The 27905-nt window shown below is 41.8% G+C and overlaps 1 protein-coding gene across 1 annotated transcript in view; it reads right to left on the reverse strand.

The window, feature by feature from the left end:
* Positions 1–5198: 5198 nt before the first annotated feature.
* Positions 5199–27905, reverse strand: part of MRPL48 (mitochondrial ribosomal protein L48) — a 65577-nt gene continuing 42870 nt past the window's right edge. The window contains exons 5-8 of the mRNA XM_036745814.1: positions 18880–19049; positions 16878–16980; positions 15817–15906; positions 5199–5464 (exon numbers count right to left, since the gene is read on the reverse strand). Coding sequence (XP_036601709.1) covers positions 5390–5464; positions 15817–15906; positions 16878–16980; positions 18880–19049 — 438 coding nt within the window. The 3' untranslated portion in view covers positions 5199–5389. The remainder of the gene's footprint in view (positions 5465–15816; positions 15907–16877; positions 16981–18879; positions 19050–27905) is intronic.

Genomic DNA, 27905 nt, shown 5'->3' on the forward strand with positions numbered 1-27905 from the left:
ACGTGATCCTGTCATCCTCACTATAGTCCTTGAGAAAGCCATTCCATGCTCCTACTTCCTCTCAGGGGATTCTAATCTATTTGTAATTTGCCCTCTCCAAAGTTATGCGGAGTGCTCTATCTACAGCACCCGCACTACTGTCCCCCCACTGCTAGCCCGTCCTCTCACTCACCAAGTCGCAGCATGATGAGTCTTCGGGGCGACACCGGCCTCCGCGACCCTCGGGAGGATGAACCAGACAGAACACCTGAGGTAGTCAGGGAGCTCTTTATTCCCTCGCGACTACATCCCGGAGCGCCGCACTTCCCCGAAGCGAGTGCTCTTATAGCTTTACCCCTCCCTATGCGAGCTCTATCATCCAATCACAGGCTGAGTCCTACTTTATATCCTAATATGGCAATTACAGCAAGCTAGCTCTAAGTGTTCCCGCCCCCAACATCTCCCGTTCCCGCCCCCAACATCTCCCGTTCCCGCCCCCAACAAAGTTACTAATGATTTCTTAATTGCCAAATCTAATAACCTTTTCTCAATCCCCATCCTTGACTATGCGCAGCATTTGACCCTGTTGCTCACCTTTTTCTCCTGGATTCTCTTCCCTCTCTGGGTTTTCTTGACACTTCTCTCCTAGTTTTCCTTCCTGAGTTTGCTACTACTCACTCTCTTTTGCTGGTTTCTTAATCATGTCATGTCTACTAACCGAGGGTGTCCCCCAAGGGTCTATCCTGGACCCCATCTGCTTCTCTTTCTATACTATCTCCCTTGGGGAGCTTATCATCTTCCGTGGGTTCAATTATCATTTCTATGCAGATGCTTCTCAGATCTATTTATCTAACCCAATCCTATCTGCTGAGCTCCAGTTTCACATCACCAGATGTCTTTTGGACATCTTAAACTGAATGTCTCAAAGACATCTCAAGCTTGCTATATCCAAAATGGAATCCATTTTCTTTCCCTTGAAACCCTCTCCTCTTCCAAACATTCTAATTGCTGCTGAAGACATCCACCTAGGCTCAAATATTGGTATCATGCTCATTTTCTCAGTCACATTCACTCCATATAGCCAATCTGTTACCAAATCTTGTTTCTGCCTTCACAAAATCTCTCCATTACATCTTATTATCTCTACTGTCAGAGCCACAATCCTTATTCAGGTTTTCATTACCTCTCGAGTGGACTTCTGCAGTAGTCCTCTGGTTGAGTTGGCATACCAGTCTCTCTCTGATCCATGTTCCACTCATCTGCAAACTGACTTTCCTAAAGCATAGGTCTAACCACATCACCCTTTCATACCAATAAACTCCAATGGCTCCTTATTACTTCTAGGATGAATATAAAACCCTCTTTTTGGCATTTAAAGCTCTTCATAACCTGGCCCCTTCCTAACTTCCCAACCTTCTTACACTTTACTCCCCTCCATGAACTCTATGATTCAGCAACACTGGCCTACCATCTTTTCGACTCCACGTTTTCGTACTAAAAGTCTGTTCCCCAACCTTTAAGGCTTATGTTAAATCCAAACTTGTTCAGGAAGCCTTTCCTGATCCTCCTGAGTTGCCAGTGCTTTCCTGTCTGAAATTATCTTCCATTTACTCGGTAGGTATCTTATATTTAAATCTTTCCCTCTTTAGATTGTGAACTTCTTGAGGGCAGGAACAGCATTTTGGCCTTTATTTCTATCCCCAGCACTTAGCAAAGTATCTGTTTGTAGTAAAGGCTTAATAAATGCTTGCTGACTGACTGTCTGGAGGAAGATCCAACAAAGAAGAACAAGGAGCAACCAGATGAGAGGAGAACTGATGGGCCATGAAACCTAGCCAAACAAAGGAATTAGTGAATTGGTTTCTCTGCTTTCTCATCTTTACAAAATCTTTGTGAAAATCTTTCATATATTTATATTGAAGATATTAACGAAAAATACAAGAAAAGCACAGAAAAACTTTTACAAATATTTTTTACAGTGGTTCTTAACTTGATAATGATCCAATTAACTGGTAGGTGCAGTGAACATAAGATTCTACTGTGTTTCTTGTGTGACTACAAAAAAGCACTTGACTCAGTAGAGCAAAATACAACTTTAAAGGCTCTCCTCCAACATTAACTCTCTCCTGAATATGTTATGGTCACACAGAATGTAACCATAGGGGTAACTTTGTTAAATGGCTTTCTGATTGCTAATGAAAAATGAGGCATAAAACAAGGATAGATGCTTCCCACAGGTGCTTGGCACTGTCATGAGGTTCATGTTGTATGACAGTGGTGTCAAATTCTTTTTTATTTATTTTTTTGCAGGGGGGGAAGTCAGGGCAATTGGGGTTAAGCAACTTGCCCAAGGTCACACAGCCAGTAAATGTCAAGTGTCTGAGGCTGGATTTGAACTCAGGTCCTCCTGACTCCAGGGCCGGTGCTCTACTCACTGTGCCACCTAGCTGCCCCAGTGGTGTCAAATTCTAATGGAAATATGGGCCACTAGTCTGTACGTAAGGATCCCTGCAGGCCATGTATTGACTTAGTTTTAAAATGTAGCATTATCTATGTTGTATTGGATTTTATTAGATACTTACTAATTATATTTTAGTCTGATTTGGACTTCACTCAGGAGTTGTGGGTTGCAGGAGGCCTGCGGGCCAAGTATTTGACATATCTGGAGTATAGTCCAATAGAATAGGGATTACCTATAGTTTGTAGCTTCCTCCTAATCCATCTATTGGTAGAAAATATTGTGCTGATCACAGCAAGCCCCACAACATTACAGGGCCTCCTTCATGAGATCCATGATCATTCAGAAGAGATCAGTTTGTACATTTTTTTCCACATAGGAAAATTTAAATGAGCAAAAAATGCCTCCTGTCCAGAGTATGACATGCAGTTGGATAAGATGAAAAGCCTGAAAGCTCTATAGGTACCCTTGAAATGTAAAAATAAACCTAAAGGAAACCCTCCAGCATGTTGGAAGATCTGTGAAAGAATGAGGACAAGAATCACCAGGATGGGGTGTGATTTGCATGTTAGAAGACAATACCCCTAGCCAAGAGATCACAAATCCATTAAAGTATTGAGATGCCGATACTAATGTCCGCAATAATAACAGGAAATCTCAGGAAATTCTCCAGAGGTAATTTCAACTCTGTGCGCTTGCCTTTAGAACCAGTAAGAGGGAGAGGAAAAAGCATCTAACTCTGAGGTCAATAAAAGCTTCCATGGACTGAGTTCACTGCCAGAGATAGTGATTAATGCTACCCAAACTCTGTACATGTCTGTCCCGCTTTAAGAAAACTGAATAAACAAAAGGTAAAGGCACAAACAGACGGGTGGGGGGGTGGGGGGGGTGGGCGGGGACACCTTTCAGAGATCATCTAGTCCAAAATTCTGCCCAATATAGGAATACCTTCTACAACATTCCTAAAGATTCCCATCACTGGAGGTCAGGAAGAGTTTGGATGACTACTTTTAGAATATACTGTAGATAAAGGGGATTCTTGTTCAGATAGAGTTAGAACTACATGATTTATGATGTCCTTTCCATCTCAGATAATCTATGATACTGGTCCTACTTTTTTCCCTGGGGGCCACAAGAGGAGAACGTGTTGAAAAGGTGGGTCTTTGCACTGGGGAGCAGCTTGGGATTGTAAAAAGCTCTTCACACACCATATTAATATCACACATACTGCAGAGGCACGGTGGTAGCTGAGAAGCAGTCTCCCATTGGCCTACTTCTTCTGCACTGGGTAGCGAAGCTTTCCATGCCACCAACAACAGAAGCACTAGTAGTTGCCATGGGGCAAACAAATTCCATCACGTTCAAGTCAGTGAGAAAGCGTGAAGTTTAAAAAGATTTGAGAGACAATTTCTAGGTAATTTAATCGTTTTATTAATAAGGCCAGCAGGTTACTAATAAAATGATGGTCATTTGGCCATCTCACAATCCAATCTAATTGGTTAACCTGATTGAGGGTGGGCTGTATTAAAATGAAGGGCTGCATATCTCTTGGATGGGAAAAGTACCTCAATACCAGACCACCCACATTTTCATTGGGGGGCTGAGAGTGATCCCTGGACAGAGAAATTCTCTCTACTCAGACCACCCCCAGCCGAGGCCATCTAGACAAAAGGATCTGTCTCCACTCAAGATTGAGTAGAACACAATGGGCTTTCCCACCCTAGATTAAATTCATTGCAAGGCTGGGTGAGGTCTGACCAAGATCAGGAGAGTCAATGCAATCTCATGATCAGTAATGTCCTTCAAGAAAAGGGAACTTTTTTAAGATGAGGAATTTAAAAAAAGGGAAAGCCTCTGAATCTCCCCAGGATATTGGTTATTAATAATCATTTGTCACAAAAGCCATGTGGAGAGTCCTTGGGGTGAGATGGTAGTGGGTATAGAGAAAAGTTCAAGTTTCTTGTAGCTGTTAAAGAACTAATCTTTTTCTCTTTGCTCCATGAAAACCCTTCAAAAGTCTGAATATAGTGCTCATGTTCCTGCCCTGCCCACACCTATCTCATTTTCTCTAGTCTATATAAGTTTAATGATTTACATTTTAAAGAGGATCCTTCCCTTTAGAAAAGGATTTTAGAAGGCAACCTCAGCTGGATAAACACTGATGGGAAAAAAAAAATCATTTGTTTATCCCAGGAAAGCACAGCTTTCCTGAAAAGCCTTCCTGGGTGGAAGCTGTCAAAATGGATTCTGGTTGAAGACACCGAAGATACTGAACCTGGATAAGAGAAGACTGAGAGAGAGGCTGGGTGGCTAGGATATGACAGCTGTCTTCAAGTATGTGAATGGCTATGGGGGAAGAGGGATTAAACTTACTCTTTACTCTCTGAGGGATAAGAACTGGAAGGAATGGGTAGAAATGGCAGCAAGGCAAATATTGGCTCACTATTAGGTAAAATGTCCTCATTGTCAAAGATTTCCAAAAGAGGAAGAAGATACCTTAGAAGACAGTGAGTTCCTATCACCTGACATCCTCAAGTGGTGGCTCTAGCTAGTATTTCAGGAATACTGGGGGAGGGGTTCTTGTTTAGGTACAGGCTGCTGGACCAGATACTCTCTGAGGCCCTTCCTGGCTCTGAGACCCTATGCCACAAAAGGTGAAATCCCATCAAGGAAGCCAAGTAGGACTGGGCAGATCCTCATGCTCATGCAAGGAAGCCAATTATAGCACCTGTAACCTGTTTACATTAAACTGAAGACAATCTCACTGGCCCAAAGTAAAAAGTTTTATTTACAAACAGTATACACAATCAGTGAAAGAACTGGTGGAGCTTTGGCTGAGGGAACAGACGCTCTCTACGAAGGTCTCTTAAGAGTCCAAATCTACTATTTCAATCTTGTAATTCAGCAGAGGTCCATTTATTCAGCAGGTTCTTCAAACATGTCCACCATCTCTTAGCTCATTTTAGCCAATAATTCTTCCAGTTCTGGCCGAGCTTTGAACCTTCCTTTGTAAGCCTCCTCAGTGTGCTGGAGAAGGAGGGAAAGGGAAGAGAAGTAATAGGCATTATTCTCCTCGAAGCCTACAGTGCCATCATCATTACCACTCACAAGATCCCTCATAATAACAGCACTTCACAGTTACCCCCAAATAATAATGAATTAAATCATAACAGCAGTTCACAGTTTGCTCATAACAAAGATGAGTCTAGTAATAATAATACACAATTCCTCAGTCATCATAACAAATAGCTCCCATTTCTATGACAACTTGCCATTTACTAAGTCCTTTCCTCATAAGAAGCCCTGGTGCAAATATTAGTATACCTTACAGAAGAGGAAACATTGAGATATAAAGTAAATTTAAAAAGATGCCAGGATCAGAACCACAGTCACATGACTGCAGGACAAGGGTTCTTTCTATTATGCCGACCTGTTTCTTTCCTCAGAAATGCTCCATATCAAACTTTTCTATGAGCTGGTCCTCTATTTGATGAAGAGAAAACCTGCTTTCTTCGCTCTGGGTGGTGATCACTATGCTTGGGATAGTTCTGTGCCATTGGAAGAATGGCAGAAATGGAAGGTCATCTAGGCCAGTCCACTCTACTCCTACTCCCAGTGCAAGAATCCCCTCCTCAGCCCCCAACGGTGGATCATCCAGCCCTGTTTATACACTTTCAGAGGAAGTTCACTGCTTCTTGAAGCAGCCCATTCCATCGCTGGAGCAGGTCTTCCTGATACTCAGCTGAATGTGACTTCCCTCAATTCCTCCTGGTTCTGCCCTCTAGGGCTACACAAAGCAATTCTGTTCCTCATGAAATCTTTTTCTATATGGCAATCATATCTGCCGGTATACTACCTTGAACAACAACGTGACAGTTAATTTAGTGTTTGGTAAATGCCTGGAACTCAGATGTATGTCAATAAAATATTTTCTTTCTTTATGAAGGGTAAATAAAGGTTCAGAATTACCCTCAAGCCGAGCCCTGCTGGAAAGAAACACCCTCCCAGCATCAGGGGCATTAATTTCTACCAGCAGTCATCATTCTCTTGGCTGAAGCCCCTCCACACTTCTTTTATGGTGCAAACAAATGTGCCAGGCCCAGGCACGAGAGCAACAAGACCTTCCATCCCCATAGCACTTAATGGCATGTACGCATGGTTCCATTACACAAGAGCATTGTAAGAGCTATTTTAACTCTCAGTGTGCCATGAAGTTCCTTCCTCACAACAGTCCTGTTGGGTAGTGTGTGTACCATTTAGGCTTTTTGTGAGAAAACTGCAAGCCAAAGGGGAACACAAATTGTCCAGGATCACCCAACTGGCAGGTGCTGGAACCCAGACTTCATCTCAGGCCTCCTGACTCCAGTCCAGTGCTCTTTCTACTCTTTCAAAATCAAAGGAGAGGAGGTTCATAGAAGAGGAAAAGTCATTTTAGGATGTAGTTGATACAAGGAAATTCAAACTAACTCTCTGACTGGGAGGTGTCCAAGGGAGAATAGCTGCCTTCCTCAATTGGAGGGTGGGGCAGAGACTTCTAGTATGAAGTCCTCTTATAAGGACTCATAGGGAAGTAGGGAGGTAACCCTGGACTTTCATTATGTTAAATATGAACTATGCTTTGATTGCAAACCCAGCAACGGACTGAGAGTCTATTATCCAAATTCCAAAAGAGGGAGGAGTGAGAGGAGGGAAAGGGAGCAAGCATTATATTAAGTGTTTACTACGTGCTTAGCACTATGCCAAGTGTTTTACAAATATTTTCTGATTTGAAGAAGAACTAAATGTAAAGAGAGTCATCAATAGAGGATTAGACATTACAGGATGATTTTTTTTTTTGTTACAGCAACTCAGGAAGCCATCTGCTAAGGAGAAAGGGGGTTGAATCTGTACCAGTGAAAGGAATGCCCACACTGATGAGATCACAGATCTGTGAAGTATAAGCACCTTTCCCCCAGGTTCTTTCGGCAGATATCAAGTAACTGGTTGTGCTCCAAAAGTTACTAATTCAGGTCTCTAGACCCCCTGGTGAAGCATCAATTAACAACACATGGAAAACCAGGGCAATGCTGTTTTAACATATGGGGATTACAATTAATGCAGCCAGCTCTTTAAACCACCAACAGACAGGTTTCTGAGGTTGCTGAGAGATTAGGGAAAGGCCCCCTAGAAGTCAGCGCCTTTCTTCATGTTATGTACTGAAATAACTGAAAAACTCTCAGTGGAGAGAACACATGTACCTTTTAACAAATATTTATTAAGCACCTCCTTTGCACAATGCTCTGAGCTAGGTGCTGGGCCCGGCACAAATACTTTCAGAACTACCCAGCACAGTGTAGTGGAAAGACCACTGGATTTAAAGGTCAGAAGACCTGGGATCAAATTCTATTAATTTGATTTTGGTCATGAAAGGAAATTTTGAAGTTTTAGCCAAAATGACAGTGACAGACCCAAGATAAAAAATAGATATGGGAGCATGGCTGGTCTGTTTGGAAGGAGAAGAAGCCAGGAAACTGTTTCAGCTCACTAACTGTACCCAGCATGGTGCAATAGTGCTGGGACTGGGCGCTGAGGATCTGGATTCAAAGCTTGGTATCTGTTACAAGGATTAACTTAACCTCTCTGGTCTTCATTTTCCTCATCTACAAAAGGAGGTGGGGTAGCCTAGATGATTGGTTGAAAGAATGGGTGATGTTTAGTCTGAAGACTTAAGTGAAACAAGATAATTGTCTAGAAGTACTTGAAGGACTGTCATGGAGGGGTTAGGCACTTTCTGCTTGGTTCCAGAAGGCAAAACAAGAAGCAGTGGGATGAGCTGTAGAACGATAGTGTCTGCACAAAGGAAATGACACAATAGCCATATCAAATATATATACCAAATGGCATAGCATTTAGACACTTAAAAAACTAATCGAACCAGAGGAGAAAATAGAGAATAAAATATTAATTGCTGGGGATTCTAATGTGTTCCTTTCAGATATAAATCTGACAGAAAGATAAATACAGAACTAAACAGAATTTTGAAAAAATGAGATCTGATAGCCCATTGTTGATAGAAATCCTGAATAGAAATCCTAAGAAATATGTGTATTTTCCACTCTTATAAGGCACCTTTACAAATAAATGCTAAGGCACAAAGAGTTGATAAAGAAATGAAGAAAAAAAGAAGTATTTTGGTTTGGTTTGGTTTTTTTGGAGACTGGGTCTCCCTAACTTGCCTAAGCAGGAAATACAGCAGTCCTTCACAAGCCCTGTTCCAAAAGTGACTGACATAGAAACATTAACCTGCCCGGTTTGTAAGGCCAGGTTAGGTTTGCCCCTCCCTAGGCAGCCTGGAGGCTCTCCATTGCCTGGCTTTTATTACACTGACACTGGACTTAGCATATACCCCAATCAGCATCAGCCCTCCTGCAGCTCACAGCTCCAAACTCAAGGGATCCACCAGCATCAGCATCCCCAGTATCAGGGATTACAGGCACTGTGCCTGGCAACAAAACAGACATGCTAAAGATACCCTTTAAAGACCAAAATGCAATAAAAAACTATAATAAATAAAGGAAACATGAAAATAGGATTCAAACTTAAATGGAGACTAAATAATGTAACACTAAATAATGAGTGGGTCAGAATGGCAGATTCTGGCTGAAAAGAAGGAAAAACTTCCTAATTATCAGAGCTTTTAAAAAATGGAATGTGATGGTCAAAGGACACACAAGGCAGTTCTTGAAAGAAGAAAAGTAAGCTATCAACAACCATATGAAAATGTATCAAATTAAAACAACCCCAAAGTTCTATCATCAGGCTAGCAAAGACGATAAAAATGGAAAATGATGATTGTTAGGAGGGGCTATTGGGGAACAGGTACACATTCTTGCCACCAAAATTCTTGGCACTGTCAAACATCAGAACCAGCTACAATTTTATCAATGGAAATCAGATTAAAGAGGCATTACCATCTCCTTTACAGTTGCACCCTAAAGACCATGGGACCTTTCCATCTGACTTAAAGCTGAAACCTTCTTTGTGTATAATCTACCCTATTAGAACGTGAGGTTCCTGAGGGCAGGAACTATCTTATTTTTCTAACTGTATCCCAAGAAAGCAAGTAGCAAAATGCTTAGTAAATGTTTTGTTCATTTATTCAGAGAAATGTACAATTGGTAGAGTTGTGAAGTGATCCCGCCACTCTGGAGAGCAATCTGGAAGCACACCCTCAAAATCACAAAACTGCATACCCAGAAATTATTATTACTAGGCTTATAACTCCAAAAAGTTTAAAGGAAGTGGGAAAGGACCAATATGTACAAAAATATTTATAATGATTTTTTTTATATCAAAGAAATGTAAGCAAAAGGAGAACTCATCAATTAGGGAATTGCTGAACAATTTATGGTATATGAGTGTAATGGAATATTACTGCACCATAAGAAATGATGGAAGAGATACAATTCAGAGGAACCTGGGAATACTTGCATAAACAGTAAAATAAGAAGAACCAGGAGAACATTTCTATACACTGGCAATTCACTGTAAAGGAAAACAATTTTGAAAGGCTTAAGGACAATGAAAAATGCAATGACCAATGATTCTAGAAGACAGTCACTGAATCATGTTTCTCTCCTCCTGGCAAAGAAATGACGGAATAAAGGTGCAGAATAAGACATACATTTTCAGACAGTCAATGTATGGATGCATTTTGCCTATTTTCATTTGTTACAAGAAAAGCTCTGTTTTTTAAGGAGGGAAAGAATTGGAGTTAGTACAGAGTAGTGATAATGATAATAATAAAAGAAAGAAAATACATCGATGATTTTTTTTGAGGGGGGAAGGCAGGGCAATTGGGGTTAAGTGACTTGCCCAAGGTCACACAGCTAGTAAATGTGTCTGAGGCCGCATTTGAACTCAAGTCCTCCTCACTCCAGGGCTGGTGCTCTTCTCACTGCACCACCTAGCTGCCCCAAAAGGATTTTTTTTAAAAGAAAAAGGCTGTGGAATCTGTCAAAGACTTTTCCTTTTTGCACTTTAAGAAACAACCAGTAGGAAGAATTTGGAGAATCATGGGAAAACCTACCTTATATGACCTCATGGAGAGTGAAGTAAACAGAACTAAGAGACCGATCTACTCAATGCTCAATGACAACAACGACATAACAAAAAGAATGTTAAGACAAAGCTGAATGTTGTGATGGTCAGTGTTAGATGCAGAAGAGAGATGAGGAAGGGCCGTTCCTTTAAGTGGAGGAGGGAGGGCCTGGCAGCACAGAATGTTGCATGAGCTATTTATTCCTAATCTACTTGGCTTTACTTATGATTTCTCTTTGTTTCAAAGTGGGGTCATTTGGGGATAGAGCATATCCAGAACAATTGTGATATACAAACCATCAATACAGTATTTTTCAAAAAGACAAAACCAAAGTGGAATGCGCTACCCTAGCATGTTTCCCATCACTGCAGATCTTCAGATCAAGACAATAACCACTTATCAGGTACGTTCTTTCTTATTCAGGTATAAGCTAGACTAGATACCTCTATAGTCATTCCTATCCTGAGGTTCTATGGTCCCCAAAATTCCTTCCCTGATCAAAATCCTATGATTCTACGTCCAGTCTAAAAAATAGCTGGTCAGAATATTCCCTGTTTCTCTGTGAACTGGCCAACCAATTATTAGCAAGCCCTGTCCAATAAAAGGAACATGGTGTGTGAATAGGATAAGGTGGTGAAAAGGTATGATTCCATGCAGGATTCTGTTCTAAAGCCCTGCACTGGCACTGTGCCAGGTGGCTGCTGCTAGAGAAAGCATGATGAAGAGGCAGGGTGACAAGCCTGCACTAGGAGACATGGAGTAGAGAGTATCTCTAGCTCTGACACATGCTTGGCATGAGCATGAGAGTAAGTGACGTCACTCCTGAAAGTCCAAGCTTCTTGATCTGTAAATTAGGGATAATCATACAGGGAAGGCAAATAATATGAGTGGTCTTTAGTACGACTATTATCAATCCTTCAAGGTTTAAATATGAGCTATCAGCATGATCAACAGGCATCAAGATAAAGTGCTAGACTTGGACTCAGAAGACCTCGGTTCAAGTCACGGTCTCTACTTACTAGCTATATGACCCTGGGCAAGTAAATTTAATCTCTGAGTCAGTTTCCTTTTCTGTAAAATGAGCATAATCATTCTCCACCTAAGGCAGCTGTGAAGAAAGTACTATGAAACCATGAAGCACCATAGAAATGTGAGGTGTCCTTTGCAAGAGGATTTCTCACCTGCTTCTGCTCAAGGACGATTCTAGAGACTACCTAAGGCAGGGTTTTTTTAGAGTGAAAAATATTGTAGCAGCATCCAATCTCAGAGTTGTGAGGGATCCTAGAAGGCATGCATGTAGTTTAAACCCTGGCTGTAAAGGAATCCCCTCTAGAGCATTCCTGACAGGTAATCAGTGACACTCCGAACAAAGTCTACATCACAGTGACGGTAATTAGTACCTGTGGAAGAAGTCCATTTCACATTTATTTGGATAGCTCTCATTGTTAGCAATTTTTTTTCTTATAGCAAACAACTCTTCGGATAAAAATAACTCATATTTCTAAAGCTCTTTAGGGTTTATGAAGGGCTTTCCTCACTTAGTAGGTTCACTAATAAGTACCCACCAAATCAAAATTCTGGTAGCTATCATTCACCAACCTCCTGGACACTCCCTTTTCCTTTCCCAATGAGAACCTCAATCGTAATCTTTCCCTCCTCCCCAATTCCACTCTCAAAATAAAGGACTTCCACATATATACTGATATTCTCTCTCACACCCTAGGCTTCCAGTTTCTCAACATTCATTTCCCATGACCAACTTCTCCACCCTACCTTAGCCATGCTCAGATGGTCATACACTTGATTTTTGCCATCACCCACAAATGCACCACCTCCAGGTTCATGGACTCTGAAATTCTATTATCTAATCACAATCTGTTGGCTTCCCACTTCTTTTTCTGCCTTCCAAAGCCAAATGCTGTTCTTCTTCCACGCCATCACCTCCAATCCCTCAACCCCTCAGTTTTCTCCCAGGTTATATCTGTTATACTAGCTACACTTCTCTTCCCCATCTTGAGTTCTTAGTGGACCAGTTCAACCCTACACAGTCCTCTTCTGTTGAATCTCTTGCCTCCTTCTCATATGGCTGATCTTGCCCTGGTGAGCCTCATCCTTGGATCACTCTCAGCGTTAACCACCTTCACACCTCTGACCTGATCCTGAAGGAAGGTGGAGAAAATCATGAAACCATGCTAACTGGGTCTGCAACAAACGTAAGTTTCATAATCTCAACTGGGCCCTCACTGCTGCAAAGTAATCCTTTTACACCTCTCTGATTAACTCACTATCCCACTATCTCACTATCCCACTCACCACTGCTACTCTTACAGACATTTTCAACCCTCCTCAAACTTCCTATGGCTCCCGGCTACCCCACATTCTAGCCTCATATTTTACTGAAAAAAACTGAGGAAATTTGCTAAGAGCCCTCTCTTTTTCCCTCTTCCTTATCTCATATCACCCAGATGCTTTCTGCCACTACCTTCAGCCCAGTTTCACATGAAAAGGCAATAATTCTCATTGCCAAGGTAAACCCCTCTTCATGCACAAGTGATCTTCTCCAAAAGACTTCCTCCCAATCATCCCTACCCTCTCACTAATTTTCAGTCTCTCCCTGTCTACTTACTGCTTCTCTGCTGCCTACACACATACCCATTTGTCCTCATCCTTAAAAACCCCTTACTTGATTCATCCATCCCTGCTAACTATCATCCCACATTTCTCCCACCTTTTAAGGCTAAAAATTGTGAGAAGGCCATTGTCAATTAGCCTGCTCACCCCGATGATTCTCTCTAGGTTTACAGGACAGTACTCTATCCTGGTTCTCCTAGCTGACTGCAACTTCTCTGTCTCCTTTCCAGTAGCTTCTTCTAGGTTGCACTTGCTAAATATGTGTGTCCCTCAAGGCCAAGGTCCCTGGGCCTTCTTCTCTTCTCCCTGTATACGATTTTGCTTGGTGATCTCAGCTCCCACAGATTCAATTATTATCACTATGCTGATGAGTCTCAAATATACTTATCAAACTCTAGCTTTCCTGCTGACCTCCACTCATATCTCCAACTGTCTCTTGGATGCCTCAAGCTGGATAGCCCATTGGCATCCCGAACTCAACATGTCCAAAACTGAACTCGTTATCTTTCCTGTCGAATTCTCCCCTCTTCCAAACATTGTTAGTATTGAAGCACCACCATCTTCCCAGCTCTCTAGCCTGGCAACCAAGGTTCATCTTCAATTCCTCCCTCTCTGTCACCCCCATATCCAGGCAGCGGCAAAATTATTTCTACCTTCACAACATTTTTCATATATGCCCCTTTTTCCTCGGATACTGCTATCACTCTAGTACAGGCCCATAGCCTGCTAGTGGGTCTGTCTGCACAAGGCCTTTCCCATTCCAAACCATCATCTACTCAGCTGTCAAAATGATCTGCCTAAACTGCAGGTCTGATAATGTCACTCTCATCCCCACCCACCAATCAGTCAATTCCAGTGGCTACGTATCATCTCCAAGATTAAATACAAAATCCTCTATTTGGCATTCAGAGCCCTGCACAACCTGACCTTCCTACTTTTCCCATCTTCTTATACTTTTCTCACCCATGCGTACTCCTTGAGTACTGGTTTCCCTGATGTTCCTCAAACACTTTACTCTACTTCCTGACTCTGGGCATTTTCACCAGCTGTCCCCCATACCTGGAATGCTCTCTCTCCTCATCCCCACTTCTTGGCTTCCCTCAAGATTCAGCTAAAATCCTACCTTCCACAAGAAGTCTTTCCCAGTCTCCTGTAATGCTAGTGCTTTCCCTTTAAGACTATCTACTTTATCCTGCTTACATCTTTAAACAAGCCTATGAGACTGTGAGCTCACTGAATGCAAGGGCTGTCTTTTATCTTTCTTTGCATTACCAGCACTTAGCACAGAGCCTGACAGATAGTAAGTGCCTAATATATGTTTACTGCCTGACTCTCTGTGGTTCAAATCCCAACTAAAATGCCATCATCTACAAATAGCCTTTCCCAACCCCTCTTAATTCTGTCTTTCCTCTATAAGTTATTTCCTATTCATCTTGTATATAAGCCTGTTGTTTGTTTTCTTATTATCTCCCCCTCTAGATTGTGAGCTCTTTGAAGGAAGAGACTCTTGCTTCTTTTTGCACCTCTGGCACTCAGCACAGTGCCTGGCCCATAGCAGGCACTTAATAAAGACTTACTGACTGAGAGGTTGTAAAGGACAGAACTAAGAGTTTGGGAGAAAGTCAAAGGGGGCAGATTTCAGCTCAAAATGAGGAAGAATATTCTAACAATGAGCTCTCTTCCACAAGGAAGAAGGTGGATTTAGAAAGGAAGGAGTTCCCTGTGGGTGGCAAGACTAGCTTGGGAAGGCTGGGCAGGATTTCTGTACCAGGTAAGTGGGTGGGCTACATGCCCCAAAGTTCCCTCACCATTCTAGGACTCTATGATTCTAAGGGAGGTTTGGGGTGTTTGGGGAACAGTTTTCACTATGGGATGCTCTAATAGGGTCCAGCCCCATCCTTTCCCACAGAAATGTCCCAGAATGGGATGTTACAGGGTTCCAGATTTGCATGTGCAAAGGGCTCTTTTTTCAAAGACTGTTCTCATCACTGGATCGGGCAGCATTTTCAGTGGCATTGTCTTGGGCCTGAGCACCCAGAGGCTAAGAACTGGGCCTGAGTTTGATTTCTACTCTGAAAGCAAAGGTGGCCACCAGGGGGCTGTACCAGTACGGCAATAAACACAACATCGATGATAATTGTGAATATGCCTATGTAGTTCTGTATCACAAGGTATGAGAGACTCTCCATAAAGAAGGCAGAAGAAGTAAACCATTTATTCAGACACCAGAGACCCATATCCCATAACCAAATGCTCAGCTCCCGCAGCCAGTCAGCCTATTTCAACATAACAGGAACGAATCCAAAACATTCAATACAGAATATCACAGCCTGGAGCCTCACCATCCCGAAACCTCTCCGACTCCCTGCTGGGGTCTTCCCAAAACAAACTCACAGTACAGCTAAGTCAGCCTGTTCAGTTCTAACAATCTAGCAGTCAATAGTAGCCATAACATTTTTCTCTCTCTCAGCATTTTCTGTGACATAACTTCCTTTTCCTGTCAGGAAGCTCCTCCCACCACATATAACTTAGGCTTCCTGTGATATAAGCAGGTCACATGGCCTATTAATGGGTGGGAAAGATCTTCAAATCTAATTGCTACTACAGGGGCCTTGGTCTACCTACACAAATCTATTTTCATCAAGTCCCCCTGCAAACCCACACTCACCTCCCTTACAGACAGGTTGACTCCTTCTGGCAGATTGCTTTGAAGAACTTCCAAGAAAATTGCTGCAAATGTGGAACTCAAATTGCTGATCTGCAAACAGAAAGAAAAGCCAGCTAATATAAAGCCAGAAAGCAATGTGCTGAAGGGAGAGTGGGTTCCAGCCTGTTAACTGTGTATTTCCTTCTCTCTTATTCCATCATACTTATTCTTCTCTTTTTTTTCCTTGCCCCTTCTTTAGAAGTCTGTTACTGAGAATTGTTCCTTTCCTCTCATTCTACCATTCTGACTCTGCCTCTGAGCCAGGTTATTGAAACTTACAAGGTGACTAATAACCATTTTTCCTCAAATCCAATTGCCTTTTTTTTAACCTTCCTTTATCTCTTTGTAAAATATGACCTAGCTGACCATTTCCACTTCAGGTCACATCAACTAGCATATATCAAGTACATACTATGTGCCAGGCACTGCAATAAGTGCTAGGGATACAAGAAAGGCAAAAATAGTTCCTGGCCTCAGGAAGCTCACAGTCAATGAGAAAAAAGCTTTTTTACAAACAAAATATATGCAAGGTAAGTTAGAAACAATCTGAGAAAGAAGACACTAGTTTTAAGGGGACCTGGGAAAAGCTTCTTTCAGAAGGTGGGATTGGAGCTGAGATTTAAATGAAGCCAGGGAAGCCAGGAGGCTGAGACAAAGAGGGAGAGCATTCCGAGCATAAGGGATAGCCAGTGAAAATGAACAGAGTCCAGAGATGGAGTGTCTTGTGTGAGGAACAGCAAAGAGGCTAGTGTCAATGGATAATAGAGCACATGGAAAAGAGTAAGTGTAAAAAGACAGGAAAGGTAGGAAGGGACAGGATAGAAAACCAAAGACTTCAATAAAAATATTTTTTTAAAAGAAAGGAAGGTGGGAAAGGATGGGTGAGCTAAAAGCATCTGCAATGGCTTATAACAAGAGACTGGAATTAAAAACCTCAAAAGAACCAGACCTCTGGCTTCTGTCTCTTCTAAGCATCTGGTCTGGATAGAATCCCAGAAATGATGTCGATGCCAACAGCTTACCTGAACCACTCGTTCATGGGTGGTGAGAACTGAATCCACGAACATCTTGTTGCTTTGCTCCTGCATCTGCAATACTTCCATGGTCTTGGTGGGCAGAGCATAGCTGCAGAAACAGTTCCAGTCATCAAGAGATTGACACGGCCACTCAGTAACTGCGTACATTCCTTTAATCGACCTGGTTCACTCACTGAAATAATGTAATAACAGCTCCCATTCCCACGGCACTTCATAGTTTTGAAAGGCCTTTCCTAACAACATCTGGTGAAGTAGGTGGTGAAAGTATTAAGATTCTCATTTTACAAAGGGGAAAAAAAAGGCTCAGAGGGGTTCCTGGAATCTCAGAGTTGGAGGGGACTTCTGAAGTCACCTAGCCCAACTGCTGTGTCAACAAGATATCGACCAAACCCTGCTTACAGACTGTGAGGGAGGAACCACCTGAGGCAGCCCAGGCTCCCTCTGGACAGCTCCATGTGGGGATGACTTTCCTCACAGAAAGCTGCCTCTGGTTTTGCCACCTGAAGCCAAGCAGGACAAGTCTCATTACTCTTCCACCAAACAGCTCTTCAAATACTTGAAGACAGCCACTATGTCACCAACATGCTGGGGTCTTTCCCTACATCTCCTGATATCATATGGGCACCAGTGGGTGTGAGGGCTATCCACTGATCATCCCTTCTCTTGATCTTGACATATTATCGGTCTACCTCTCTTCAGGTTGTTTATCTCTGATTGAATTCAGTAAGCAGTTACTGAGTGCATACTATGAACAAGGCATTGTGTGGGGTGCTGGGGATACAGAGAGAAGAATGAAACGATTCTGCTCTCAAGACACCTACATTATATTGGACAACACTCTTCAAGGTGCTTCTCCTACACAATGATAATATGCTGCAGCCCACTCACACCCACCATGAGCTTTCCTCACTGCCAACAATAAAGGGACCTGTAATCTTAATTCCTCAATAACCGTGCTATTCAATGACTCATACACATAGAGTACCACTAAAAGCATAACAATGTTCAGAAGATGGGCCTTTGTTTCAGGGAGAAGTTTGGAGTCATTAAGAGCACCACATGATGTTAATCTAACTATTCTCTCCATCCTGTTCAATTCTCCTCCTTCTACATATGGGAAAACTGAGGTCCTGAAATATAAAAGAGGACAGTCTCATACTAAAATCTCTGAGTCCTAAAGGAGCCATGATTTCAGTGAGGCTAGATAAATAATATGCTTGCTCGGATGAATAACTTCGGAGCACATCTTCTCCCAGAGAAGCCAAGCTTTTCCAGGGATGAAGTCAACCTCCTCAAGATCCCACTTTAGTATCAACTACAACACTAGGGCAGTCCTATAGATCATCTGTTCTTCAAGTTCACTAACTTAAAACTTAATGGGGTTAAACTAACTTAAAGAGGAAGAGACATTTCTTAATAGTTCAAATTCTTTATTTTCATACCTGACTCAAGTGAGTAGGGTAGTGGAAAGATCACTGGCCTTGCAGTCAGAAAACCGAGCTCTGCCTCTTGCTAGTGTAGTCAAGGCAGCTGACAACCTAAGTCTCAGTTTCCCTATCCATAATGAGGATAACAATGCTCATGCTATCAACCACACAGACATGAAGGACCAAATGTGATAATTTATGGAAAAGAACTCTGCAAACCATAAGGTGCTACAAAAAAAAATCAGCTCTCCTCGTCATCATCATCATTATCACAGAGGATGAGAGAACAACTGTTTATTGGAAGGCGTAAAGCTAGGGAAAGTCTTGGATATGAGATAAGGTGGAAGAAAACCAACTGATTAAGTACCATCTGACCTAATCAAAACCAAATATAATGCTAACATCTGTGTGTCATTTCCCACCAAAGGCTCTCTTGGATAACTGCCTAGGTAACTCTTGTGAAGGAAAATCTGTGGATTTATGTTCATGCCAGAGTGAGCCAGAAAACCTAGTGCAAAGTGTGGGCCCACCTGGCACAGGGCATCCCACACAGCGCCTACCTTTCCTCCACTTTAATGGAGTAGTTGTTGCAAAACTTGTGAATATACTTGGCGTAGTTCTCCACCAGGGTCATGTCATAAGCTGTCAGGTGAACATTTAACACTCCATAAGTGTAATCTGTCCCGCGGGAAATTGGCTTCATCTCACTCTTCCCTATTTTCTTCTTGGGCTTAAGCAAATGACAAGTGAAAAAGAAAATATCTTGGCATTAGACAAAAAAGTCTACTTGTGACATTTTGGCATCAAAAGGAGAAATCCCACATTCTGAATGCAAGGTCCTGTACTAAGTGATGAGGAAATAAAGACAGATATGAGACAAACCCTGACCTCAAGGAGGCCCTAACAGAGCGAAGGACTAATTTACAAATGACTATGATACATAGGAAAATGAGATAAGTTCAAAGCAGTTCAGGCAAGTGCCATATGAATATATACTGAATGTATCTATATAAACATATTATACATAAAATATATAATACATATCTATGTGTCTATATAGATATCTATATAAGTATGTTTGTAGATATATAGATATATCTGTATCTATCTATGAGACTTCAGATGATAGAGAAGCAACGGAGGTATCAGAGAAAGCTTCATGGAGGAGGTGAAGCAAGAACTGGGCCTTGAAGCAAGGAGGATCTTCAATGGAGCTCCTTGGAGGAGGGAGGGGAATGACTCCACTTCAGGTATGGGGGATAACATGAGCAAAGGCAAAAAGACAACAAAGACAGGAGAGGGGAATATGAAAACAAAGGACAGCTAGTAGTCTGCTTTGTTTTAGATGTGCTATATGTGAAGAGGAATTAATAAGGAAGTTTTGTAAGTCTTTAGTATGTCTCATTCAATCTCACAAAAATAAATTAGTATTATAGCAAAAAAGTTAGTAAAACTTACATACCCTTTGGCTCAGTAATACCATTCACTAATAGTCACAGACTCCAAGGAAGTCAAAAATGGAGAAAAGATCTCACCTTTACATGCCAAAATATACAGCAGTACTTTTTGTGGGAGCAAAGAAATGAAAACAATGTGGGTGCCAATCAAGCAGGGAATGCCTAAAAACTGTTGTATATGAATATATTGTAATATTACTGCCTTTTATCTGCTCTGTATCTCTGTATCTGTATAGTCCATATCTCTGTATCTGTACACTCTGTATCTACTCTGTATCTGTACACTTTGTACCCGATCCGTATCTCTCTGTATCTCTGTATTTGTACACTCTGTATCTGCTCTGTATCTGTACACTACATCTACTCCCCTGCCTGTTTTTTTTTTCAACACCATGAAACAAGATGCCTCCATGCCTGGTAACCTCTGGCATCTACCCCACCCCTGCTTTCCGGCCTTTTTGTGTGTTGTCTCTCCACCACACCCCCATCAGATTGTAAGCTCCTCAAGGGTAGGAACTGCCTCTTTATTAACTGTATCCGCAGTGTTTAGCACAGTGGCACATAGTAGATGCTTAATAAATGTTTACTGGATTGGATTAGATTAATCCTGGAGGCAAAAGCAAGCCATATGAAGTTGACTGAATCAGGTGGGGGGGTGAGGAGGGCGCCCTCGGTGTAGAGCGGGAGAAATGACACAGACCTATGATTTAGGATGATCAATATGACAGCTGGGTAGAGGATGAACTGAAGTGCGGAGAGACTTTGAAACAATGTGACCAACCAGTGAACTATTGGAATAGTCTAGGAGTGAGGTGATGGGAGCCTGTAAAAAGGTAGTAGTAGTATCATGGGAGAGGAGAAATGTTACAAAGGAGAAATGACAGGACTGGGCACGTAATTGAATATTGGTAGGGGAAGGGAGGAGAGTGAGAAGTGGAATATGACATGAGGCCGTAAGGTCGGGGGACTGGAAAGATGATGATACCCTACACAGTAATAAGGAAGAATGGAAGAGGGGAGAGTTTAGGGGAAAAGTTAATGAGTTTAGTTTTGAGCATGGTGAGTTTAAGACCTAGTTTGAAATGTCCAATGAGCAGCTGGAGATGAAAAACAGGAGGTCCTACCAAGGTAGAAAGGCTTCAGTCATGTTTGTTAGTCGAGGATCACCCTAGTTAGGCTCAGAGATACTAAAGGATCACCAGAGGCTGGCCAACAGGAAATGGCCACTACAACTCTGGTGTAATGGGAAAGGTACTGGCTGAGAAAGCAGGACACCTTGGCCCGATTTCTGGTTCCAGCATTAAGGCTCTGTGTCACCTTGAGCAAGTCATTCCACCTCTCTAGGTCTTACTTAGTTCCATTACCTGTAAAATTAGAGGAGATGGACTAAATCAGGGGTTCTTAACCTGGGGTCCATGAAATTAAAAAAAATTTCGATAAGTATATTTCTATATAAATGGCTTCTTTTATAATCCTATGCATTTTATTTTTCATACTTTTAAAAACATTCCTCTGAGAAGGGGTCCACAGGCTTTGCTGACTCAACAATCTCTGATTTCCCCTCCAACACAAGCATTTGAGGACAGGCTATGGTCTTTGCTGATGGAGGTAATGAACTAAGTGTCCTAAAAGGTCCCTTCCAGTTCTTAATTCTATAAGCCTAAAACCCACAGTGATGACATTATGGACCTTTCAAATGACTTATGAGTTTAATTGTAAATAAAAATGAAATCAATTAAAATTAATTCATAAATAAACTTAAGAAAAATGACTACACACATAGAGCACACACACACACATTCACAGCTTAGTCTTTATAACCTATCTCTCAAGAAGAGACTTTAGAACAAACAGGATTAGGACCCAAAAAGTCAGGGCTGAAAGGGGCCTTAAAACATAAAATACAGGACATAAAAGTTGGAAGAGAACTAAGAAAATAAACTACAAAATGTTCAGAACTTTAAGGGGCATTAAAGGTCGTTAAGCTTAGCCCCATGGAGGAGAAACATGAGCTCCTGAGAAGTCAGATGATTTCTCTAAAATTATGCTACGACAGCTAGTGGCAGAGCCAGGTGTCCTAGGGCTGAATCCCATCCTTCTCTCGTTCCAACACATCCTGCCAGAACCTCAAAGACAAGAACATCTGCCTTGAGAAATGAATGAGACTTACAGCTAGCTTGCTAGCATTTGTAGTGTGGGACAGAAGGCAATGTTTGGAAACCACAATAATTCACCTTTATCTAAAACTTTATAGTTTATGTCCATTCTCATTGGATCCTCACATTAAAACTGTGAGAGAGTTATGCAGGTATTACTTTTCTTTTGTTTAAAAATGAAGAAGCTTCAGTTCAGAATAAGAAGTGACTTCTCCAAGGTCACGTAGCCATTAAGTGACAGAGCAAGATCTGGGCCCTGGGCTTCTGACTCTAGTTCTCTACATCATGTCACCTCTCTAAAAGGCACAGATGATTCCCAAGTCTGCAGATTTTTACCTTGGCTGAATCGACAAATAGACTTTGTACCAGACAGGCAGTGCTGCAGTCAGAGCTGTAAAGAATGCTAAAGCCCTGGGCCCTTGGGAGAGGAGAGGAGGCTTGTGGGCTGGGTAGAGAGATAGCAAGGGCCAGGGAAATGCCACTGGCTTTTTGAAGTACTACCATCATCAGAGAACAAAGCCAGAAAACAGACTGCAGCCTTGGCCAGGGCACCCAATAGGCTCTACAACGATGGCAACACTCTGGCCAAGGTCCATCTGGACAGAATAGCTCATGCCAACCTTAGTGGTATGTACCTAGAATACACTATTTCTCTGGGCACAATGCTATTGATGCACTTACCTAGAGTCTGTAGCTTCCAAATACCTAGTAGGATGCTTTGCACACAGCAGGTGCTTATTAATAAAGGTCTGTTGAATGAAGAGATGTATCTTTCCTGCACTTTGGTGAAAAAGGGTATTTGCCATTGCCCATACATATCCCTCCCCTCCTGTCCACGGTGCTTATGCCTTCTGTCCTCTTCCTTCCACCCCCACTCCTGAATTCATCCCCTCACTACCTTATATAGAAGTAACTTTCTTCCCCCTCGCGTCTCCCGAGGTACTTTGTCTTTTACATGTCTGACCCCTTCCCGCTGAAGCAGCTGTGTAATACATTATTCCTGTCTACCACTGTGTCTTACTTTGCGATTATAGCTATTTGTGCATATGTTAATTGCTTCTCAGTCACTGCTGGCCAAGATCATATATTCACTCAACAAGCATCTATAAGTATTATGCCGGGATCTGGAAGGAATATAAAGTTTAGATAAGATACAACAGCCTCTGCCTTCCTGCAACTTAATAGTCTGGCAGGAGGATAAGACATTAATGTGGATAACTCTAACATGTATTATGTGATAAATGTATTAGGGAGGAGCACACAAAGTGCTATGTAACACCTGAGGCAGAATAGCTATCCTAGCCTGGGATATGAGTGAAGGCTTGTTTCATGGCAGAAGTGCTGACTGATTTAGGCTGTAAAGATCAATACGGGTCAGAGCAGAGAAACAGAGCAATAAGACTCTAAGCAGAGAGAAAGGCACGAGGAGGGGAAAACATATGTCAAGGGGATAATCATGCAGTTCATCTGGGCTGACTCTTTTATGCATTAATTTTATGTCTAAAATCTAACTGTATTTTTAATAATTTTATATTTATTTAAAGATATAATTTATATGTATATTTAATCAAAACCTATTAATTTTATATATTTAAAATCAGAATTGTGCTTCCCAATCACAGTAGGGCAGACAAGATCTTTGCTGCACAGAAGATAAGGGCAGGGAACAATAACATATGTCCCAGACTTCCCACCTCTGCACCTTTGCCCATACCATTTGCTATGCCTAAAGTACTCTACATATACTTCAGGGACTTGTGAGTTCACCAGTAGAGGTCCTCTTTCCACCAATATTTAGCAGTCCTTTAGGAAAGAGCCTTCATGAATTACTATAGCAAAAAAAAAAAAATCATTGCAGTCAGTATTTAAAAAATGTTTGTTGAATTAAATTGAGACTGTTGTACTAAACATGCAGATGCATTTTTTCCCACCAATAGGGTCAGACTGAAGACTGGACTATGCTGACTACACTCAAATGGCCTAGGTCGTAACATGGAGGTAGCGTCATCCTGACTAACTCCTTACTTATCAACACAGACATTATATTACGCCAGTGACTCCAAAAGAGGCAATTCTCCAGAGTTTTTGGTGCCCAAGACCCTAGGGAGACCACACAGCCTGATACACAAGGCTTTCCCTATTGAGAAAGACAATATAGGGGAACATAAACACAGACTCCAAAGAAAAGCTATCAGAATAATCATATTCCGCAAGGCACCTAGTCCCCTTGTTCTCTCTCCGACCAATATACGTTGTACATCCAACAGCCAAGGAATAAGGGCAAATTCAGAAACAACAGCCCAGAGGTTCAGGAAGTCACAATTCAGCTGAAACTGCTCTGTCTAAAATAACCATCTGCTGGTCTTTTCTCAGTTGTCATCCTTCTTGACCTTTCTGCTGGATTTCACAGTTAAGCACCCTTTCCTCCTGAATACTCTTTCCTCTCTGGGTGTACAAGACACTACTCTCTCCTAGCTCTCCTCTTATCCGTCTGACAGCTCCTTTTCTGTCTCCTTTGCTTGCACATGTTCCCCAAGGTTCTGTTCTACACGTTCTTCCTTTCTCTCTCTATACTCCCTCTCAAGGTAACCTCATCTGCTCCCATGAGTTTAATTAATGTGGAAAACTCACAGATATATAGATACAGAGACAGCGATACACACACACACACACACACACACACACACACACACACACATTTATATATAGAGATACAAATACACAAATATATACACCAACACATGTACACATATATACACACATACATACATATGTACATGTGTGTTTATATAGTCCCAGTCTCTCCCTGACATCCTGGAGACTTCTCAAATTCAACACACCAAAACTGAACTCATTATCTTTCCCTCAAAACACTCTTCTGTTCCTGTTTCTGTTGAATTCACCACCACCTTGCCAGTCTTCCATGTTTGCAACCCAAGCGTTACCCTCAACTTCTCACTCTCCCACACCTCATGTGATCTAAGCAGTTGCCGAATACTGCCATTTCACCTCTACAATAGGTCTTAACATCCAACCCTTTCTCGTCTCAAGACAGCTACCCACTTAGTTCAGGCCCTCATCACCTCCAGCGTAGATTATGACAACAACCTCCTAGTTGATCTTCTTGCCTCAAGTGTCTCCCCATCCAGTCCACCCTCCACACAACTGTTAATAATTTTCCCTAAACAAGCAGATGGGACCATGTCACTATCCTATTCGATAAATTCCATAGGCTCCCTATTCCTTCTAGGATAAACTACAAACTCCTCTGTTTAGCCTTTAAAGGCCTTCACAACCTGGCCCTAACTTATCTTTCCAAGCTCACTGAACACTACTTCCTCTTCCTGCACTTTGCAATCCAGGCAAACTGACCTGCTCTCTGCAGGTAACACATGACAGTTCAGTGGACATCACCTGGAATGAATTCATCCTTACTTTGGACTCAGAGGGTGCCCTCTTTCTTCAAGACTCAATTAAATCACCACCTTCTACCTGGAGTCTTTCCTGATCACTCCCAATTGCTAGAGCCCTTCCTCTCAAACTACCTTGTATTTAATTGTTTTGTATTTATTTGCATTTATTTTATTTAGATTTATTCTGAATATTCTTATGTACTTGCTGTCCTCCTTGTTAGAATATAAGCTCTTTACAAAAATTATTTATATCTCTGTATAGATATTGATAGATATTTATTTCTGCATCTCATAATAACTGTGATGATGATGAGAATAATAACTGGCACCATGTTAAGCACTTCACAATGTACAAGGTAGGTGCTGTTATTATCCTCATTTTATAGTTGAGGATACTAAGGCAAACAGGGCTAAGTGACTTACCCGGGTCCCATATCTAGTAAGCGTCTGAGGCCCAGGCCCAGGGTTCTATCCACTGTGCCCCCCAGCTGTCTCTTGGCTACAGGATTTATATAGTGCTTTAAGGTCTGCAAGCTCTTGACATGTTATCTCACAAAAATCCTGTGAGGCAGGTGTTATTATCACCATGATACAGATGAGGAAACTGAGGCTGCCAGAGCTGAAGTGATGTGCCCAGGGTCACACAGGAAGTATCAGTCTTCCTGATTCCAAGTTCCACACTCTCTCCACTGTACCACCTTGCTATCTAATACACTGCCTAGACATGGGATATGCTTAATAAATGCTTATTTACTGACTGGTTGGTAACTGGGCTTAATAAATATTGACTGAATGAAGGGTCTCAAAAAAGGAGAGAAGCTGATGCCATGGACCACTTGCTTTCTTCCTGACCTGACTCCCTCATTAAGGCTACGAACATTCTCATTCCTAATGACTAGGCTAGAAAAATAGTCAGCAGGGATGTGATTTTCCCCTGCCTTCCATTCACTTTTGCTTTCCCTTTCCCTTCTTTTCTGGTCAACTAGACCCCACTGTGGGGGAAGGGCGGGTGGAAAGAGTAACATCACTCACTGCTCACACCACTAAGACAAGGAAGAAGTCATTGACACCAATCCCTCTGGTATGATGGAGGACCAGCACGCCTTGCCATCTGTCCCGCTACCACTTCCTAAGGTTCTCCAGGCTTCACTATCCTCCCTGCCACTATGTCCTCCAGATCCCAGGGCACTGCCATATGAATTGCTGATGCACCTAAAAGACTCCTGAGCCTGGCCATCCACATGGCCCGTGAACCCTTATAACTTCCAGGTCTTTCTATCTGTCCTACAGTTGAATTCTTTTATTTTTTTTTGAGATTTTTTTATTTTTAGTTCACCACACTCGGTTCTACATAATTTTGAGTTCCAGATTTTCTTCCTCCCCTCTCCCCCTCCCTCACCAAGATGGCATGGAATCCGTTATAACTTCTATGTATAACTTCGCATTGGACTTATTTACGCACTAGTCAGGTTGTGAAGAATTATGACCAATGGAATGAATCATGAGAAAGAAGAAACAGAACCAAAAACAAAAAACCCAAAAACAAAAACAAAAGAGAAAAAAAATGGCAAGCATAAAGTGTGCCTCAATCTGCATTCAGATTCCATAGTTCTTTCTCTGGATGTAGATAGCATTCTCCATTGTGAGTCCTTTGGAGTTGTCTTTGCACCTTGTGTTGCTGAGAGGAGCAAAGTCTATCAGGGTTAGTCATCACTGAATCCATGTATCTGTTGTGTATAATGTGGTTGTATATAATGTTCTCCTGGTTTTGCTCCGCTCACTCAGCATTATTTCATGTAGGTTTTTCCAGGTTGTTATGAAGTCCGTATCATCCCCATTTCTTAGAGCACAATAATATTCCATTACCTTCGTATACCACAACTTGTTCAGCCATTCTTCAATTGATGGACATCCCCTTGATTTCTAATTCTTTGCTACTACAAAAAGAGCTGCTATAAATATTTTTGTACATATGGTCCTTTTCCCACTTGTGTGATCTCTTTGGGATACAACCCTAGGAGTGGTATTGCTGGGTCAAAGGGTATGAACATTTTTATAGCTCTTTGGGCATAGTTCCAAATTGCTCTCTAGAATGGCTGGATCACTTCACAACTCCACCAGCAATGTAACAATGTTCCAATTTTCCCACATCCTCTCCAGCATTTATCATTTTCCTGTTTTGTCATTTTAGCCAATCTGACAGGAGAGATATGGTACCTAAGAGTTGTTTTGATTTGCATTTCTCTAATCAGTAGTGATTTCAAGCATTTTTTCATATGCCTATAGATACCTGTTAATTTCTTCCTCTGAAAACTGCCTGTTCATATCCTTTGACCGTTTCTCAACAGGGGAATGACTTGTATTTCTATAAATTTGGCATAGTTCCCTGTATATTTTAGAGATGAGGCCTTTATCAGAAACATACAGTTGAATTCTTATGTGTTGTCACCCCACCCTCCAATCCCCCCAATTACAGCATGGCTCCTTGAAGAGCAAGGACGGTATTAATTTTTCTATTTATATCCCCAGCAGTTAGTACAGTACTTTGCACACAGTAAAT

This window comes from Trichosurus vulpecula, chromosome 2 (genome assembly GCF_011100635.1).
Source record: "Trichosurus vulpecula isolate mTriVul1 chromosome 2, mTriVul1.pri, whole genome shotgun sequence".
NCBI classification, from domain to species: domain Eukaryota; kingdom Metazoa; phylum Chordata; class Mammalia; order Diprotodontia; family Phalangeridae; genus Trichosurus; species Trichosurus vulpecula.